This window comes from Anticarsia gemmatalis, chromosome 3, assembly GCF_050436995.1.
Source record: "Anticarsia gemmatalis isolate Benzon Research Colony breed Stoneville strain chromosome 3, ilAntGemm2 primary, whole genome shotgun sequence".
NCBI classification, from domain to species: domain Eukaryota; kingdom Metazoa; phylum Arthropoda; class Insecta; order Lepidoptera; family Erebidae; genus Anticarsia; species Anticarsia gemmatalis.
Window position 1 is genome coordinate 10,384,226 of NC_134747.1, and position 19,263 is coordinate 10,403,488.

General features: G+C 35.7%; 1 protein-coding gene across 1 annotated transcript; it reads right to left on the bottom strand.

Annotated features, from left to right (window-relative positions):
* Positions 1-899: 899 nt before the first annotated feature.
* LOC142987610 (ras-related and estrogen-regulated growth inhibitor-like protein) lies at positions 900-17,932 on the bottom strand. The gene is made up of 7 exons (XM_076136490.1): positions 17,715-17,932; positions 9,020-9,113; positions 8,084-8,140; positions 7,892-7,992; positions 4,915-5,109; positions 2,905-3,082; positions 900-2,787 (listed from the first exon to the last, which is right to left on the bottom strand). Exons 2-7 carry the CDS (start codon positions 9,090-9,092, stop codon positions 2,684-2,686), a joined length of 708 nt encoding a protein of 235 aa, XP_075992605.1. The 5' UTR covers positions 9,093-9,113; positions 17,715-17,932; the 3' UTR covers positions 900-2,683.
* Positions 17,933-19,263: the final 1,331 nt, after the last annotated feature.

Here is a 19,263-nt window from a genome sequence, read left to right on the forward strand (position 1 = left end):
ACAAAACATAAATAAATTGACCTGTCAGTTAACAGTTACACTTTTTCAATCAGACATGATATAAAGAGTTAATAATCTGTTTAGAAATTCTCAATCGAAGTTGTTTTTAGCCAATAAAAATCTCACTAATTTGGTACCCAGCACCGTCCCATGTGCACACATCCCATTTCTATACAAAGATAATTTATTTGGCGTATCAGCAACTGGGTTAACTAAATACGACTGAACGGGAGATAAAAACATTCGCATTTATCATTCCTCAGTGGGTTTAGCATCCATTTAGATTATATTATATGAGGTAACAGTGTTCCCTGTCTATTTGAGAGGATATATAAATTAGAACTCTTTTGTAGTGTATTTTTTTTTCTTCTCGTTTATAGAATATACAAAGTTTAATTTGATTTCGTTTGATATATAGGCGTCGAGAGTAAAATAATGGGGCGTTATTTATTTTGTTCCGTATTTGTGTACTTATTTGAATTGTATACTTAAGTGCGGATTAGTGCTGTTACTCACTATGTGCTATTTATGGGTTTGCCAATTTGATGTTTATAAACAGTGTAGAAATCTTGATTGAAAGGTTGTTTTTTCCTCGTTTAATTGGGGAGCGTAGTCGTATTAGAAAACATCTGTATCATTTTGCTCCTTGATGCTTTGATAAAGATCCATACATGGTTTGTGATGTGATCCATACATGTTTGATATCATCTCATTAACCATGGGGCTCCGGAGACTTAGGTTTAAGACCACCAAGCTTTAAGTACGTTTTCTCCTTATTTCCTTGTAGTGTATAAAGATGACTCATTGTAAATTGTGAACAGTCATCATTAGACATATCTCTCTGCAAAAATGTTTAAAATTTTCGGTGGGTAAAGGATATAAGAAAGAAAAGAAAAATATAATTATTATAAACGTTTAATATTATTAAAGCTAATCAATTAAATTTATTTACAACTTATTCCAATCAGTTCCGACATTTTAGTCCCTTTAACAATTTACAAATATTTACAATTCACTCCTTGACTTGTTCTCATCAATATTCTTGTGGAATAGACAATTTAAACAGTGGCTAGATAACTACATAGCTAATATTAATATGTAAGGCATACAGTATACACATTACAAGTCCACCGCTCGACCACGAATACGATACACAATTACTTAAATATTATAATCATTACATTCAGAATAATAACATCTGATCGATGTATAAACATTATTGATTATTGCTAGCTACAGTGAGAGCGGCGGCCATCAGTAAACCTAGCAAAAATCACAAATCACTACTGAACACGTGTCTTTAGCTACACGACTTTTACAGTATATTAGCTTTACAGTTCATTCACTTGCTAGGCCTACTGACTATTAATAACAATATTCCACTAACCGAAAGTTTTCCTTCATTCCACTACTCCTAAACTACCCACAGTCACAACTGTGTCACAATACTTGCAGGTTACATTCATCTTTGGTTATCCAGACTGTCTCGTAAATCATTCCACTCCAAAACATTCTAAATGTCTTTTCACAGCCCTTAATCTATGACTAGAAGATGACTATAATGCTTTAGAAATAATAGCATACACGTACGTATAACAATATGACGGCTAGCTACTGATGCTAGACCTTGGAAACATACAAATTGTAGTAACGATACATTTTCTATAAACTGCTGAATTACACTATTTTACAACAACGGCTAATATTGAAATTGCTTGATATTAACCCCTAATTCATTACTGTTTAGGCCGAATAAAAGGCTTGAATCAATTTTTATCCAAAATATTTCAGAAATATTTTGTTTCTGAGAATCGAAAGTTTTTTATCATAGAGACGTAATGAAATAGGGTCATACATGAGTAAATTACAAGATTCATAGGTGCTTAGCCTATAGAAAACTTATATTAATAATACTGTGAAAAAGTAGAAAAATTTAGGCCATATCAAGTTGATATACACGCATAAGAAGGTACATGCAGTACAGAGAGTCAGGCACCTTATCACAAATATCATTATTATATGTATAAGGTACTCGAACGTTTTACACGTTTATATTATAGGTATTTTATCTACGAATATAACTTTTTGTTTATCTCTATAGACATTTCATAAACATTTTATAATATGTAACAGCAAATTATGTAGTGTTGATATTATGCAAATGAGTATTTAATTACTGAGTTAATAAAAGGTCTTAATTTTTAGATTTGTAAGTAAACACTTTCTTCGATGAATTAATACATATTAGGAGATCTTTGGCACTTACGTATCAGCGTTGAAACACGACATCGTAGCTACTAATATTATAGCAATTATTGTCAAAATTACCTAAACATCAAATTCATATAACTGATCAAATAAAAATGTCACTTTGGTTTTGATACAGCGCGAGATCCAAGCACAAAATGAATAAAAGCTCAGCGTGCATCTGTCATCATATGCACATCATATAATTTATATTATTGACTAGGATGGTCTTTGGCGACAAGTCCACGAGGTTAACGCGAGTCGAGCACCGTCTGAGCACTACCACGAAGAAACATCACTTATTGTTTGTTCAAATAATAGTGGCGGAGAGCTGCTGTGGCGGAGCGAAGCGAGCGGCCACGGGCAAGCAGGCGAGCCAGACGGCGCCGGCGCCGGCGAGGCATCAGCGCGCGCGATGCGCGGGCGCGGCGCCCGGTCAGGGTGCAGCCGCCGCCAGCGGGGGCCGCGCCGGCGCGGGCACGCGCGGGCACGCCACCACCGACCCGCTGCGGTTTGTCTGACTGTTATTTGTTGCACCACCTGTAACCAATACAAACATTTTGCATAAGTAACTCGTACAATCACGGTTGAAAAGATAAAAAAAAGATTTTTCCAATAGAATATTATTATTATTTAATTGATAATTAGTATAATTACCTATTAGTGAACCGAGCATCTTGGTGACCGAGAACTTGCGCGTACGCTGTGGCGTACGGACTTCAGCGAGCAAGCGGTCCACGGCGCGGTATAGATCACCGGAGTTGTCTGCTACGCTCGCCTCGCTGAAAGAAGCGCCGTGAGCTGCACTTATCGCCTGGCCTTCTTTTGTTGTAACCTGTTGACAAATATAATGATTTGTTAAAACTCGTTCCAATTATTTCTAGCCTAACTACGAGCACAATAACGCTACCTACGTCAGAAAGTATTTAAATCTAAATGGCGATTTGATCCTTTCCAACTGGAGTCAAGTATCACGGTGTTGTTGGACAGTAATGAATTCGAAGTAAACTTTGTAAAGCCGTTGTTTAAATTACGCAAATTTTGTTACATAATGAAACAAGGTCAGGAGTGTGTACTACCTACTTTTATTTTCAGAGTGTTTACATGGCCTTCGTGATATAATATTTAATCAGCTTTACTTTGTCGTTGAAAGTTTAAAGTTGTCACGGAGGCGTGAATAAAGTTATAATAACTTAAAATTCCTCAAAAAGGGCACGAGGAAAGATCTCTTTATTTATAATAAAGTTATGAAACCGACAAAGATGTACACGTGGGGTGTTAATAACACTTGATATTGCCGTTATATCAAAGGCCTGTCTGTCGAGCTTTCAGGCGACAAGCAAAGTTTCACAGATATGAGTTTGAGCGTTCAGTTTCTAAGCGCGTCCCTGTCTACCTATTATGCGGTACACAAAAGCTGTCTGTTACTAACTCTATGTATACCTGTACTTCTGCCATTCAGTGAGAGCTCAAAAGACTCAATAGCGATAGAGGACTGTCTCGTGTCTTTGCCGCTATACAAACAACGTGAAACTTTACAATTCTGCTTATCATCATTTTGTATTGGACTTCTACAAAGGTTTCTAAAAATACTATTCCAAAAATGATTTGTTGGCGCTAATTTTAAAGTTTACAAAAACACTATATGGGCCCAATCGAAATTTGTGTGAAAGCTCTTGATAAAACATATGAACGTATTACAAATGTTATACTATTGAATTGAGAAATCAATGGTAGTAAAATTGTAAACGGTTGTAAAGGTGTATAAATCGGAGTCGACTTCTAAAACTAGATTTCCTAAACCAAGATAGGCAGGAACATGTCAATCTTCCCAATATTGATGTTACGTGATCGTTATGTAATCGTGACAGCGATCCTGTATCGACTTATTTCGATCGCTGAAAGGTGAAGGTCGACCTCCTCAAATATTCTAGAAATATCGTGATCAATCTCCAGTACAAAGGAGTAATAGATTCCTATTTACAGTTAAAAAGGTTCGTGTTCAAGCTTCAGATAACATCTGTATTTACGTGCAAATTAAATTATTCTCGAACAAAAACAGCATTATTTATAACAAAGGTGATATAAATAAGTAAGGAAGATGTAATAGAAAAGGAAAATTTATTGTTATTATTTCTTTTGAAGTTAAACGTAAGTAACTAAATTAAATTAGTACAATATACTATATGATATTGTGAATACTCATCAAGTGTCGGAAACACCATTACTTTTAAAGAAATTAACGTGTGTACCAAATAAATATTCGGTATTACGTATTTTAAATGAAGTACATCTCCTGAATATAACTACGGCTAGACGTGGCGTCGTAGACATTTGCATTGATCGTAATTTACTTAGAAAGATCGTTATCAAAAATGCGTGGCGCTTTCAAGCTCGATATTTTTGCGAACACGTTCGTCCTATGAAATACGGGACGGGTCATGCACGAGTTATTTTAAAAATAAGCATTATAACTAACGCCGATATAAGAGTATAAAATACACAAGGCTACGAAAGTGTAATTACGTCTGCATGTGCAAAATATACCAGTGAAATAAAGTATGTCGTCTACATTGGAATAGATATATTTTCTATAAACTTTTCCGCCGGGGTTGGCGTGGAAATCAATACACACTTGAAATGTTATCGATGTTATGAGATACTGACCTGTCTCAAGTGGTCGAGGTCTGTTTTGTTCCCGAGCAGCGCGAGTGGCATGGGCGCGGCGGCGCCGGCGGGCCCGTGTGCCGGGCTGCCGCCGGTCGGCGCGCGTTTCAGCGCGCTCAGCACTTCAGTGGCGTACTCGAAGCTGCTGCGGTCTGTCACCGCGTACACTAACAGGCAAGCATCTGCCCACTGGATCTGTAACAAGGAAGGTTTCATTTTATTCTGAACTGATATGTGAAAACTGTTTTAATAATACTAAGTCTATGATTTTTTTTATTTATTTTAAGAATAAATTATTCAAGATGTCATCGTATATAAAATTATGAAATCCGCATTTTAGTTCACGCGCAAATTTATCGACTACGTTTTAGATTCCTTTACAAACTAACTCGATAAAATTTATGTTGTGTTTCGGTTTGGATGACGGAAGTATGAAATGAAATTCATGTTAACACATAATTATGAATATCTATCAGAGCGTACGTAAACTCGTAAACTTCTAATATTAGTGGATAGTGTAATCGATTAAATCGAACATCTGAACTAATCTTAAACTCTATAATGGCTAAGGAGAGTTTTTATAGGTCACATCTGTTGTGATCATTGGATATCTACCTAATTAACTGTCCAAGGAATGCGCTTGTGCCAGATTTGACATTTCTACTTCAATCCAAAATAATAGATGTCGGCATTTTAACGATTTCGAATTTCGTCTTCCTCATTCTTCATCTGTACGATAAGGAATGAAAGTGTGAGATATAATGATATTTAATGTCTACTTCGTTTGAAAAATTTGAAATATATAGAGTTGTGTACAAAGACAATTTAAGCGCATCAGCGAGCCGTTTTCCAAATGCTTTGCATGAAAGAGGCTAGACGAAGAAGAATGTTTAATTAATGCGGCGTCGTCGAGCCAACATTCCGGCTTAAAATTAGCCGTGCAAGCGATTCACGGGCGCACCCACGCGACTCCAGCTACGCCGCGACACACGTCCCACACCGGCGACCTATACGAGTGTACGCACTCATTGTTGTCGAAACACCATCGCACCGCTACATTTGTTTTTGTCGATCAAAACACCCAACAGGAAGTTCGAATTGACGTTAACAAAGGTCATTAATACTAAACCTTACAAATATCGAGTTCACAAAACCAATGATTTGGAATTAAAACATAAGTGCGCAATATTGGTCAATAGCATTTACAAATTATGTTTCATATTACATTTTTCCCAAGTTCTTTGGCGTTGTAATTGAACGGCTTCTGTTATATGCTTTGTTTTGCTCAGGACAATAAACCAAGAAAAAGTTTTTAATTATATATGTAAGACTTCTTTCGAGGTAACGTTTATTACGGAACTTCAAAGTAAGCTTGTAAGACTTTCTACAAGAAATTGCGCAGCTCCTCATATTTGTGTTCATCGATTAGACCTTGCTAGAGTTATAAAACCGCTAAAACCTAATAAGGTAACGGTGCAATAGAGATACAATTACCAAAGGATGCTACGATTTGTGTGAAATAGAGTGGTTTTCTTTCGGTTTCGAAAGTCGAGTGGTTCGAAATAAATAATACAAATTGTAGACGTCCAAAAAAGCATTAGCATAAAAGCAGACCTCTATAATCGAAATATAGACAATAGCGCTAAAGGAAGACTCAGAAGCTCTGTTTCGTAAAGTGTCGTGGACACGCGTCCATATCTCGCCATTCACGGTCCACTCACAAAGACTGATTTTACGATGAACATTGAAATATGGTGCGTACTTCTCACAAAGCTGGGTCTGCTCAACTACTCAAAGGAACTATTTTTAAGGATGCCCAGAAAAATATTTTTGTAAACTTCAGACGATATTCTAATTTCACAGTGCGGGGCGGTCGTCGTTCGGATTCCAACTGTTTAACTGACAATCAAATATCAAGTTGAGGTGTTCGAATTTGAGATAGTGTAACGGCTATTAATAATATCAGTGTTAGCTGTGAGTCATCGTATTCATAGTGCGGTCACTGGAGCGGCTCCTGCAGCCATTTTATGCTGCTAGTATTATTTGAGGCGATTAACCCAGTTATATGCACATAAAGCGTGTTCAGACTACGGACACCAGTGCGTTTTGTTTGCGGAAGGGCTCGGATCAATGGTTTGACGTGTTGTGAAACTTTGTTGCTAGAATCCGAGAATATCTAATCTATTTATCAGTACCAGTAGTATGGTAGCAACCGTTCCTTTTACATCGACTCTATAATAAAATGATTGGACTATTTTTATAAAACGGCTGATCTTTCAGTGTTTCTGTTCAAAATGAAACGTAAAAATATAATTAGCTGTGTTACGGTTACGAAAATATCAACAATTTTTGTTTAATCCTGTCTAAATTGGTGCCGTCATAAAATATTATTCTCGAGTCAAAAGAATGTTGGACATAAAATAGTTGAAAAAATTTGACCTTCCAGACTGAATACTCGACATCCTTAAGCTTTCTCTGATTTGTGAACTTATTTATTGTTTAGAAACTAGAGGTCGAAGTGGTTTAGTTTACACTTTAATTTGTTGAAGGTGAAGATTAGTAGGCATCGGACAAGGTTCCGGTGTATTAACCTACATTTATACACTCGTTCACTGTTGATAATATTTTAACGTTAGTGTTATTTCAGAGTACCTTTGAAATACAGTATTTTCACTGCTTTGGTCAAAGTGAAGGCTAAAGTTTACGATGGTTCGTGTCGTGCTCACAACTGGTGAGCGTTGTTTGTTTTAGTGCTGGAGGGTCAATAACTACGTAAATATTTTAAATGCCGTTATAAACTATTTCATTGCTGAACTCCTCGGTTCATACACAGTTACAACACATGCTTACACAAATATTTAACGATCAAAGAGAAAATTCCTCTTCATGTTGTCGTCGGTTTATTTTACTGTAACCTTCGACGTGTAGTTAAGGTTCCATAACAATATAAAAGCAATATATTAAACAAGATATTTACCTGTTCGGCGGGGAATTTGTCTGAATTAGAACCGGATACATCTATAACTTCTAGTTCAACCGGAGTGCCGTTAATTGGTACTGTTTGTCGGTACAACAGATCTGAAAGGAAATCGTAAAGTCAGTGAATTGTTCCACTTGTTACGTGATTTTATATATTATTATCAGTTTACATGCTTGCGTAAATACTAACCTGTATTTGAATGGTATTCGCCGATGTATCTTCTGGTAAGATACCGGACTATAAGAGCTGAAACAAAAAGAAAATATTGATAGAATTTCACCGAGAAATTGAAAGTTAATGTACCGTACAAATATACACATCATTTTGTTTACGTAACTAGCTGTTTTTTCAAGAGGAAAAACAAAAGATATTTGGATGTTACAATAATATAAAAGAGTAACAGTTAGTGTAGTGACAGGTTGACTGACACTCGCGAAAATAAGTATGATTGAAGTTACACGGTATTATATCATCTAGGTCATTAGGCTGTTGGCCTAGCACAGTTTATATAACACCATGTAGGTCAGATTCCTTAGATATTCGGTCAAGGCTTGTAACTCAAATTTTGTTTATTGTTTAACTAAATTATTCGTTTGCAGTAGTTTATTCTCGATCAATCTAGTTAACAATTCTTCAAGGACTGAATTTGTTTCGAGTTGTTTACAACAGTTATTCAAGGAAATAAGCCTATTTAATATGTAATTGTTGATGTTTAAAACGTAATTTAATTAAGATTTATTTATTTTATATTTCTGGTATCTATGTCCGATTCGATATACCTATACCTAATTATTATGTCGGCTAACTGTATAATAGCTATTGTCAAAAGTGTTTAAATTTAAACTTTGCTGTGATAAAATTATAGGGAAAATCCATTGATTTAACTCTAGTAAGTGGAAAAATATTCGTCGAGTACGATTCCGTGGAATATGAAATCCATCAAACGATGACAAGTACTCTCAAACATTTGGGTCACAACAATTAAATTAAAATATTAGGATTTTTCCTGAACATTTTTTTGATATATTATTTTTACTTGTCCTATAAACTGGGTTTTGATGACTTCTGTAAGTGCTTCGTGATAGAGATGTTATGTATGAGAGGAGAGTATATAATTTCACTCACCGGACTTGCCAACTCTGGAGCTGCCAATGACGGCGATGCGCACGCGCGGGAGGCTGGCACGTTCGTCCTTCATGGCCGATATTTTGGCGTTGATCTAAAACAAAGGTATAACAATATTAATAAAAATTCAACGAAAATTATATACAGGTCAAGTCTAATGAAAAGTTACACACATTATTAATAAAGAAGGCAGGTCTTTATTCGAGATTATCATTATGTTACGCATTTTCCTAACTGTTATTTCATTAAATCGTTACTAACGATCATTAGAATGGTTTCGAGTGCGAATCACAACGAGATAAATTCACGTGGTGTTTAGTTGGCGAGCTTCAGTTTCATTCATTACTCGGTCTCGCTTCCATGACGCGCGCTCAGCTAATGACCGGCTAACCACGTCAGAAACCAACGCTCGTTTACACTTGTTTCAAATCAGATAAGATTTCACGCAACATTTACACTACGCCATTATTTTAAAAACTCTTCATTATTCAGTGGTCACCGACACCTGGACGAATGTTATAACAAATTATTTTACAGATTTCGTATTACAACCTCGAAATCCTACGCAGATGTTATAACATTAAACATACGGAAAGGCTTAAAGAATAAAACAAAAGTTTATGTAACAGTTGATGTGCGAATTTGATAGTTGACCTTCGCCTTGGTTTTATTTGCTGACCTCGACAGAAATGATATTATACCCTTCAGATTCGACACAGTATTTCCCCGTAGAGCCACGTCATTTGTTTTAGTTATGGAATGGGAAAACTGGCACTTTTTTGCTACAAAAACAACATTAGAGCGACATGCATGTTCGGAAATATTTATAGATCGGATACGCCTCTGCGTCAGCAGCTGCCGCTGAATGGTTGAATAACCCTAGAAATCAACGTGATTAAATTCATCGGAACTCCGCACATCTGTTTGACAACATTGCAGAAATTAAATAAAAACGTATACGTACTCGTATATAATCATGTTACGTAAATGAATAGCAGAACACTTTTGTTTCGAGTTCTTTGTTGATGATTATTCGTTATTTTTGTGCGTACATTGAAAATAAACAAAAAACATTTTTGCACGTGAAGTTTGGCAAGAAACATCACAATTCAAACATTTTTTTTGTAAAATTGTTTTTAGATTTTCAGAAAATAATACTGTTTGGATTTGAAATGAAGTCTGATCAGCAGCCGTAGGACGTAAATAAAGCATTCGCATTGGTACGTGTACCCACGATAGTTGTGTAAATTAATATCACAGGCGTCTTTGTATCGTAAACAACGTGCCATGACGTATTAGAGCTGCTATTATATTATATTATAAAGCATTCAATCAACAATCACTGATCGTAATCCTAATGACGTTTCAGTGACTACGCTAAGAGCTTACGATTGTTTACAATCTCGATTTCTTGCGAGCTTACATAATATTTATATTACATTTTCATCGAAACAATTTTGCCGATCCGGTGACACATTTTCATTCCGTTTATTTTTCCCTCCTTCATCGGATGCTGATTTTTTGTTTATTGTGAATCATAACAATCATCTTACGTGTCAGATCCATTTTTAGAACCAGTGAGTTATAACAAAGTAAGCTATGTATTTAATAATGTCAAGTAAAAGCTTTGTGTTACCATGCTGCTAACTTTAGATGTATAATAAAGAAAATAATTTCAATAGAATGAAATATGGAGTCGACGTTTTAACGCAGAATTATTTTTGTAATATGCGTGTTAAAAATGCAGTGGCATCTCTTGATAGCTCACCAAGAATAATGTATCAGTGGCGACAACGACGCCGTTTTTATTTACGTTTGGCGCCAAATAATATCGTTCAGTCGCGTCTTGCTGCCAAAAGAAATATAGAGTTTTAAATTAACTTTCCGTGTTACATAAATAATTTGAGGAGAGTACGTTTTAATATATAAATAATTCAAAAGTGTGACGCTGCACTCATTTTATAAATGGAAACTCAATAGATTCATTTGGGTCGTAAAAAGCGCGAGTTAAATCAATTACGGAGCTTCAGTCGTGTGACCCGCACGTATCACCTATCTACGTATGTATCTACCAAACAAAACGTGTGTGGCTGAAATTCGTTTATGATGAAAGTAACGAATATTTGATTTACAGAGCGTAATGTACTTTGCTTATAAATATGAATGTGTAAGAGTCTACGAGGATTTTTATGTCACATTGGCAGGGATTATAGGGCAACTATTTTGCAATAAAAACAATGTATTTTTATAAGCTTTTATCGAAAGTCGGTTTGCGTGGGTGAGTATTTGTACCGCTGTTTACTATAGAACGATGTGGAAGGCTGATATCAGTAGCGCGGCTAGACTTTGTTTTCGTTTACTGCACGTTTCCATCACTTATACAATATTGTGAATTTATTCGCAATAAATAACTGTTTAAAAATAAACTAGTATAATAAATCGTAAAATCTAGACAATAACGTTAAAAGGGGCGTTCGTGGGCGCACAGCTCTTTCCGTGGGCGGACTCATCTGCCTTGCAGGGATTTACAAGCGAAAATGTGGGATGTAATACCAAGTTCGTCTGAAATATCACGTCCTTATTTACTTGTCCTTCAACAGTTTTACTAACAGGAGTTATAAATTATTAATTGAAGGAGGAAGAATATTCCGACACGTGTGTAATGTGTGTATGTCTATACAAATTGATCCAACACTCGAGAAATGTAACGTAATAAGTCCTTGATGGGAAGTGTGACCGTGGGACCTTCACCGCGAAATCGTTCACGGCATCAATACCCCAAGGCCTGGCGGACCCGCGAGTCCTACTCAAAGGACATAGCCTTGGCAACAAATCGGCGGATCACAGTATTAATTTCCCTCTTAGAAGGTTACCAGCCAAGGACTCCACTCCGCTTGTTGACAATGACACTGACGACTATGATAAATAGCTTTGACGTCGTGTAACAAGAGATTGAACAGTAATTGAGGTTTGTTTACAGAAACGGATAAGTCCCCGTTGGATACAAACTATCTATATTAAACGAGTATTGAAGGACGAAAGCCACTATCGTGATAGGTAGTAAAAGATGAGGCTTTAGATAAAACGCTGAAACCGTGCTGCGTTGTTATTGCAAAACAGATTTATGTCTGATAGTGTGATGTCTTTCTCGGTAGTCATGCAAAGTGGTGTGACATTAAAGTCTACTGAAAACACTCGGTGAATTTATCGCTAACCTCAATTTTTGTACATAAAAAGAATAAACCCATTGATTTTGTAACAATTCCAAATAATGTTATCGACAGTTTGATCGGCCACTTTGCGGTATATCAGGCAAAGAACAACAAACAACTTGCTAATAAACCTAGTGAACGAGTTTTCAAATCGAATACCTACCATAGTTCACGACCTGAATCTTGTAATTATTGTTCTCATTCCTCACGAACACAAATTGCATTAAGTAGGTGATTTCGATATTGTTAATAAGGTGTTCTAAACTCGAAACAAAACGCTACATAACACCTGCTTGAGAAAACTTGAGGCAGAGTTTAATAAGTTGTGATATGAAACACAATCGATCATGATCGATACAAACTTCACACTCGCACTCGAAGTACATAACTTCTTAAGAACTTTATACGTTGGCGTCAGTAGAAAATTTTCTCAGCGAGTATGACCCATCTTTGTTATCTCAACATCGCTACGAAAATTTCAAACGTAAGTCCTATATTTCATCTGAATATCTCTTTAGTTAATATTGTCGTGACCGAGATCTTGAATTCAAAGCGAAATATTCTGTGAGATAACATCATATCCGCAACATCATGTCACGTAATACGGTCAGTTCTCGGGGCCATTTTGTAATATGATTACATAGAGTTGAGCGAAGATATTCACGCAAATTTTGTGAGGAGGAATACCTTTTACTACACATATAATGACGTACCAACACGTCCATAATTATAAGCGTAGCAAGCTTTATACATATTTGATTTTAGTGCATTGTTTTTCCTGTAAACTGTACTATGTCTATATTTTAAGTTCTTCGATTAATAGTACAATATAAAACTTGGAACGTTTACATTAAACAAGGGACGGGCTTATTACTTGCACATACATTACGTTACAGCAATGTCGTAAAGGCTATGTTTTGTGTTGAAACGTACGAGCAAGCCTATAAAATAGTTAATCGGGTAGCGCGGGATACGCGAATTACTCTTCCTAATGTCTTGAAATGTTGTGAAGTTGACTGTGTGTTACCTTATTACTTTGATGGGGTCATTGGCTTCCGTCATTACTCGCTAGACTCAGTGTTGTGATCAAACGTATATTCTATGGTGTATTTTTGCATATGCTCACTTCACAATAGAGTTAAATGTTACAAATTTCAGAACATATTTGACGAAGAGTTCTTAGCCATTACTCATAGATCTAAAAAAAACTGAGAACGTTATGTTAAACACACGTCATTTGCCTCGGTCGCTTGAGGGGCTGTTTACGTGTTATAATTAATTTAAAATAATTACAGCAAAAATTTCCATGATTTATAACAGAGTACGTTGTAAATGATGTAATTTAACCAACCATATTGTGTTTCAGTACGTGTTATTATCGCTACATGTAATTAATGTTTCATCTCAGTGTAGAGCGGAGCAGATTCCAGTGACCCCCGCATGACCTGCATCGATCCGTAACCCGGTCATACTCGCTCACCTGAGACCTAGCACTATTACCCATAACGTGTACTTAAAAGCTCTTAGTAAAGATTATATTATTGTTACCGCAAGTCTGATTCATTTTAGTTATGAAATATTCATGGCCAGTGCGTTATTCAGTACCTAAGCTCTCCGATGAGCTGTCGATTTAGTGCATATTGGTATTTATTTTACAGCTCACTGAATCTCAATGCTAGGAACTGTGTGTAGTCAAATAACTGTAGGAAATTCCCCGTGCTCTTGATGTTAAAAATACAGTCTGTTTCTAACGTGAGCCCCAACAGAGAAATCGATACCGTAAACTGTTTATACTTAACAATCGCGAATTTAATCTCGTTTTATAACGAGCCGGTATCAAATTTTACGTTATTATAAGTGTAAATTTCGCTAAAATTAAACCCAAACACACCTTTTTCGACCTCAGCCTGGTATGTTCAAGAAGGTCGGCGTATGACTTTCTTACGAAAATACATTTTGCAGTAAAATTTGGACTATTTATCTTAATTTAATTAAAGTGTAGTAAAGTATCTAAGAGCGGTATTGCGTCGTAACACTAATTCCGTCCGCACCGATACCTCAAGAGATTTACGATCGAACTGTTGCTCCAGTACTCCGATAGGAAAGTTACAAAGTTGTTTATGGATCGACGTAGTCCGCACCTGATCCCGCTTCGGAAAACTTGTACACGATTGGCTTTTGCCCGGGTTTTCAATAAGAATGCTGGCTCGCGGTATTAAGGTTGAAAATCCATGGTAATGCTTAGTGGTCAGGTTTGTTTGAGCTGTCAGCGCGCAGGTGTGAATCAGTAATCGAACATCAAACTTGTATGACGAACAATGCTAGTTTTGTTGTTTATTATATGTTTATTTATGAGTACTAACCACACTGAAGTGCTTCTTATTTCAAAGAACGAAAAAATCAATCAAACGTGATTTAACAGGATTGCTCACGTTTGATTTAGTAAAATGCATAAATAACTCTGATAATGATATTCTAGAAGCAGAAAAAGAGCTAGTAAACGATTTATTTATAGCCAATTTTAAATGTTTTACCTTAACGATTTGGTTTAAAGTAAAGAAATAGATTTAAATTAGATCAATGAAATGAGCCAACAATTTACGAAACCTACTTAACAACAGATAGATATAAATAGCTGTAGCAGAGTTCTAATACTGAGTTCCCAGGTACACCTAATAACTGAAATTATTTAAATGCCGGGTGTATTGAGTGAAATAAATTCGGTAAGTCTGTTGCGACGCGGATAAAGTGTAGCCGTTTTCAATTATACCCGGATACATTTATAGTCTTGTGTTGAATTTATATTGAGCACTTAATACGTTTTCTAAAACTGTTTGATCGAGAAAGCTATAAAATTTAGAAGATACAAAACATAGTGTAACAAACTGTATGTCTGTAACTGTCCGCTGCATATGTAGGCGAAGGGCACAATTTGAACTCCTCATTAGCCAAATGTAATTCATGTGTATTGGATGCATGACAGCCGAGAGTGTTGCAACTTTCATAACTGGGTTACAACTCGCTCAGTAACAATATTTGGGTCAAGTTTAACCGAAATAACGCACAAAGCTTTTTCAAAATCGTTTGTTTTTTTTGAAAGAAAATAAACCTTTAATTGACATTGAACTTTCATTTGTAAGGAGTATTTTGCAAGTAATCGTGCACAGCTGTTACTGTTTCCAGTGAACATTATAATATTGGGTCAAGTACAATTATACTTTGGAGAATTCTGTAAATTCTGTTCCAACATTGAATTAATAATGTTAGTTAACCTTTCGGGGTTGAAAAACTAAATCATATAATTATGGATGTATTTTAAGAAGTAAAATGTTTGTCGGCGCCTTTCAATTTTCTGTATTCTTAATATTATAGCACGCCAACATTTTACAAATTAAAATACTTACAAATTCTTGCTGGCATTTTCATAATGTTTAAACATTGTGAATATTCGAGGTACAATTCGTAACGTCAGTAGTTTTTTCCTCACAATATTTATTAGGTGTAATCTACTCATTCATGAGGGAATGAGCGATAGTGAACGCGCTGACGTTGGTCAGACATACAAAATATTTATCTTAGCGTTTTCCTACGTAAAGATGGACTAAAATTATAATCCGTTCGTAATGAGTATAGGAGAGGGTCGGCGTGCTTTGAATACTTGGCAGTCTGATCGCGTCTTCACCGGATATTCTCCGGTCCATCCCTTCATCTTTATTAAGGCGACTTTGACCCGAGGAACTGGGTTGTCAGCTGTGTAAACCTCATTTACACGTGAAACAAAATATTTGGAAAATTACGTCGGCCATTTATCTTTTGATGTGGACGAGTTAATTTAGCGGGAGTTTGTGCACAATGAAAATGAATGGTTACGGTGCTCCCGTTCAGGTGGCAACCGCTTGATACGTAATAATATGTTTAATTGGCTTTACTGCTTTTTTCAGGGTCGTGTTATGACGAGGCAATTACGGAACTCACGGAATACATGTTCGGCACGATTTAATGAAAGCCTGTCAAGTTTTGTTAATTTATACAAATTTCCCTACACGTGTTCGCCATGAAATCGTACATTGTATACATAACGAATTTACACTCGTATTTATAAACACATTTTCACGCTGTATATTAAATTAATTAATTATAAATTTTACTTTGTAACAAGCTTTCTTGATGTATCGGTGCCATTATGAAAAGTGTTACTTCAGAGAAAAGTACTTCGTTACAGCGAAGAGTTACCTAACTGATTTTTATAAATAAATATTTATTGAACCTTATCTAAAAATCTTAAATTCATCTTAAGTTTTTGGAACTGATAGTTTTCATCTACTATCACATAACGGTTAATTTACTTTCAATCAATATCTAATATTCGATTCATAAAGGATGAAAGTTTTCGCTACCACAAACAAAATGAAACCAATAAAGTGATTTTTCATCTAAATTCAAAGTATCCGAAGAATCCATTATAGTTTGATAAAATTGTTCGTTTCGCAGTATTTGCTCTGTCGTGCTCAATAATTGCATTGGGCGGCGGGAGTCCGACAATTTAATTTCATAGCTTTTACACGGTGCAGTGATTTATTACCGAGAAAAGCAAATTCAATGTATTTATCGTTGGAAAACTTCATTTCATTTGATATAAAAGGTTTTCATTTGAAATAGTCGTTCTGATGAATTATTAGGTAGTAAGTAAAAGAATAGCTAGTTATTGACCATCTACACGAGATATAAGAAAAGCAAAATCATATTTTACGAAAGCACAGGTTACGTAGCATTTGAAAAAATATTTTTATTATGTTGATAAATATAACAGCATAGAATATACAATTCAATTGTGAAGTTAAAAAACGATTCTTATCTTTATACGATATTGTAGAATATCATAGTTAGTTAATGGGTTTGTCCATTTCGTAGCATATGTTTTACAACACCATTAGTTAAACGTCATTTATTGCAAATATAGCATTTAAATCTCATATTCGATATTGACGAACCCTGTGAAAACCATTGTTCTCGTGTCTATCATTTCATAATCAAAAATAAGTATATATTCCCTATGAATAAGAAGTGAAATCCAACAAGAAAACAGGATAGAATATTTTGAAACTATCATCTAATAAACGTTATTCGTTCTTTTACTATTACAGATAACATTTTTGTGCACAAATCTTTACAGCTGTTTTACTTGCTACTTAATTCTAAAGATAGCAAACATAAACCTACGAAACGACTCATTACATCAAAGCAATGAATGTAAAATCTTTAAAGAGATGAAAAATGGAAAAGTGTATTTCAGAATGATTAACGACAAAGATGTTCAACAGCCACGTGCATTAGTGCTTACAGAATAACAACTGAATAAAAGAGCAGACGAAATAACACCACTACAAATAAAAATCAATGATTTAAGGAAAGTCCTAGGCATAAACATGAACGGAATGAACTGTAAATGTTTTGAAGCAGACATGAGTTGAATGAAAACTCACCTGATCTAAGTATTGGCGTCCCGGGCTCACAGCTACAGGTCGGCTGAAATCGCCGACGATTCACCACACAGCCAACGAAAATACAAGCAGTCTTAACACAACACTAAACTTGTTCTATTTCACTGTCCTTTAAGTCTTTATTGTAGCAAATGATATTCTTTGATAGCAGAATTGCAGTAGTAAGCGTTGTTGATAGCGACGTGGAGCGCGGAGGAGCGTCAACGTGCGACTGGGCGGCGCGCAGTCGATTCATCCTATATATACGTAGGTAGCTAGCAACGCCGCCCGCCCTCCGCGCGGCTCGTACATGCAAAAATATCGGTGGAATTCAGAGCCTAATTTTCTCTGTCACTGCCTTATGCCGACACAATGAGAGCGTTGATCTCCTCGCCTGCATCAGCGACACTTGACCACATTCTTTTAATCTGGCGGCTTTACGGCGCGGTTACTCATATCTCGGATTTGTTCAAAGCCATATACGGAAGCTTTTAATTATAAATATAGCCGTTAGGACAGGATGTGGCTGTTACTTATTATATGCAATTAATATCTTCTGTGGCAATATTTAATTTGATGTTACAAATCGTGTGTAGGACAGAAAAAGTTATTGAATAAAATTAATTATCAACACTCGCACGTCATTATAATTTGCAAAGGTTGAATTATATTTCTTAATAATATCAAATCGTATAGTATGTATACAAAATAAGCTCCTCGGGTATAAAGCGCGATGAGAAATGATGTCTTTTACGATTTTCACAAGTAACATTGTAACAAGAATGAGTTTATGAAGAAAATATGAAAACATCAGTGCATAACAATAACAAAGAGACTGTGAACAGTTGTGGCTGAAGCAATAAAGTTATCGATAAAAGAGTACCTACACAACGCTCGCATTAATTTTATATAACGCAACACTCAAGGTTCTCGATTCCTCTTAGAACAATATGTAATATTATTTGCTGCGAGAAATCCAGTTAGGATGTTGTTTTCAAAACGCGATTCGCAATTAACAAGCGTTTATATAAATATAACAAATCGGTTCACGGCAGTTTGTTTAAAATAGTGTTCGATCGCTATCACAAGTCATTGCACATAAAATGGAATCAGTTCAAGGATACAAGCTACAACAAACGTCGGAATCTCAGTTTTTATTGTTATTGGCACACACATACATCTTCCTGTAAAATATCGATGACTCATAAAAAACTTTCGCTGTACCATTTAAATTCCCATTTATTACGAATGGAAGCTCTAATGTAGATGCGAAAGATAATCAGTATCAGTCTTTTTGAAATATCGATGGAGTAGAAGAAAGAATAGCAATAAATATCATTGAATTAGTATCGCTTAATGTTTTTTGAGTAACGATTCAAATAATATATGATGGATGATTTCAATTCTAGTTAATCCGCAAGTTGAATAATATTTGCGATGCCGTAAGTTTGGAAAACAAGTTTGATATCCAACAAGAGGCTTGAATATCGGCTGATTGGAAGTCATAGCAACAGTGCGGAATATTACCAGACACAACAAGAAAGTAACTCAC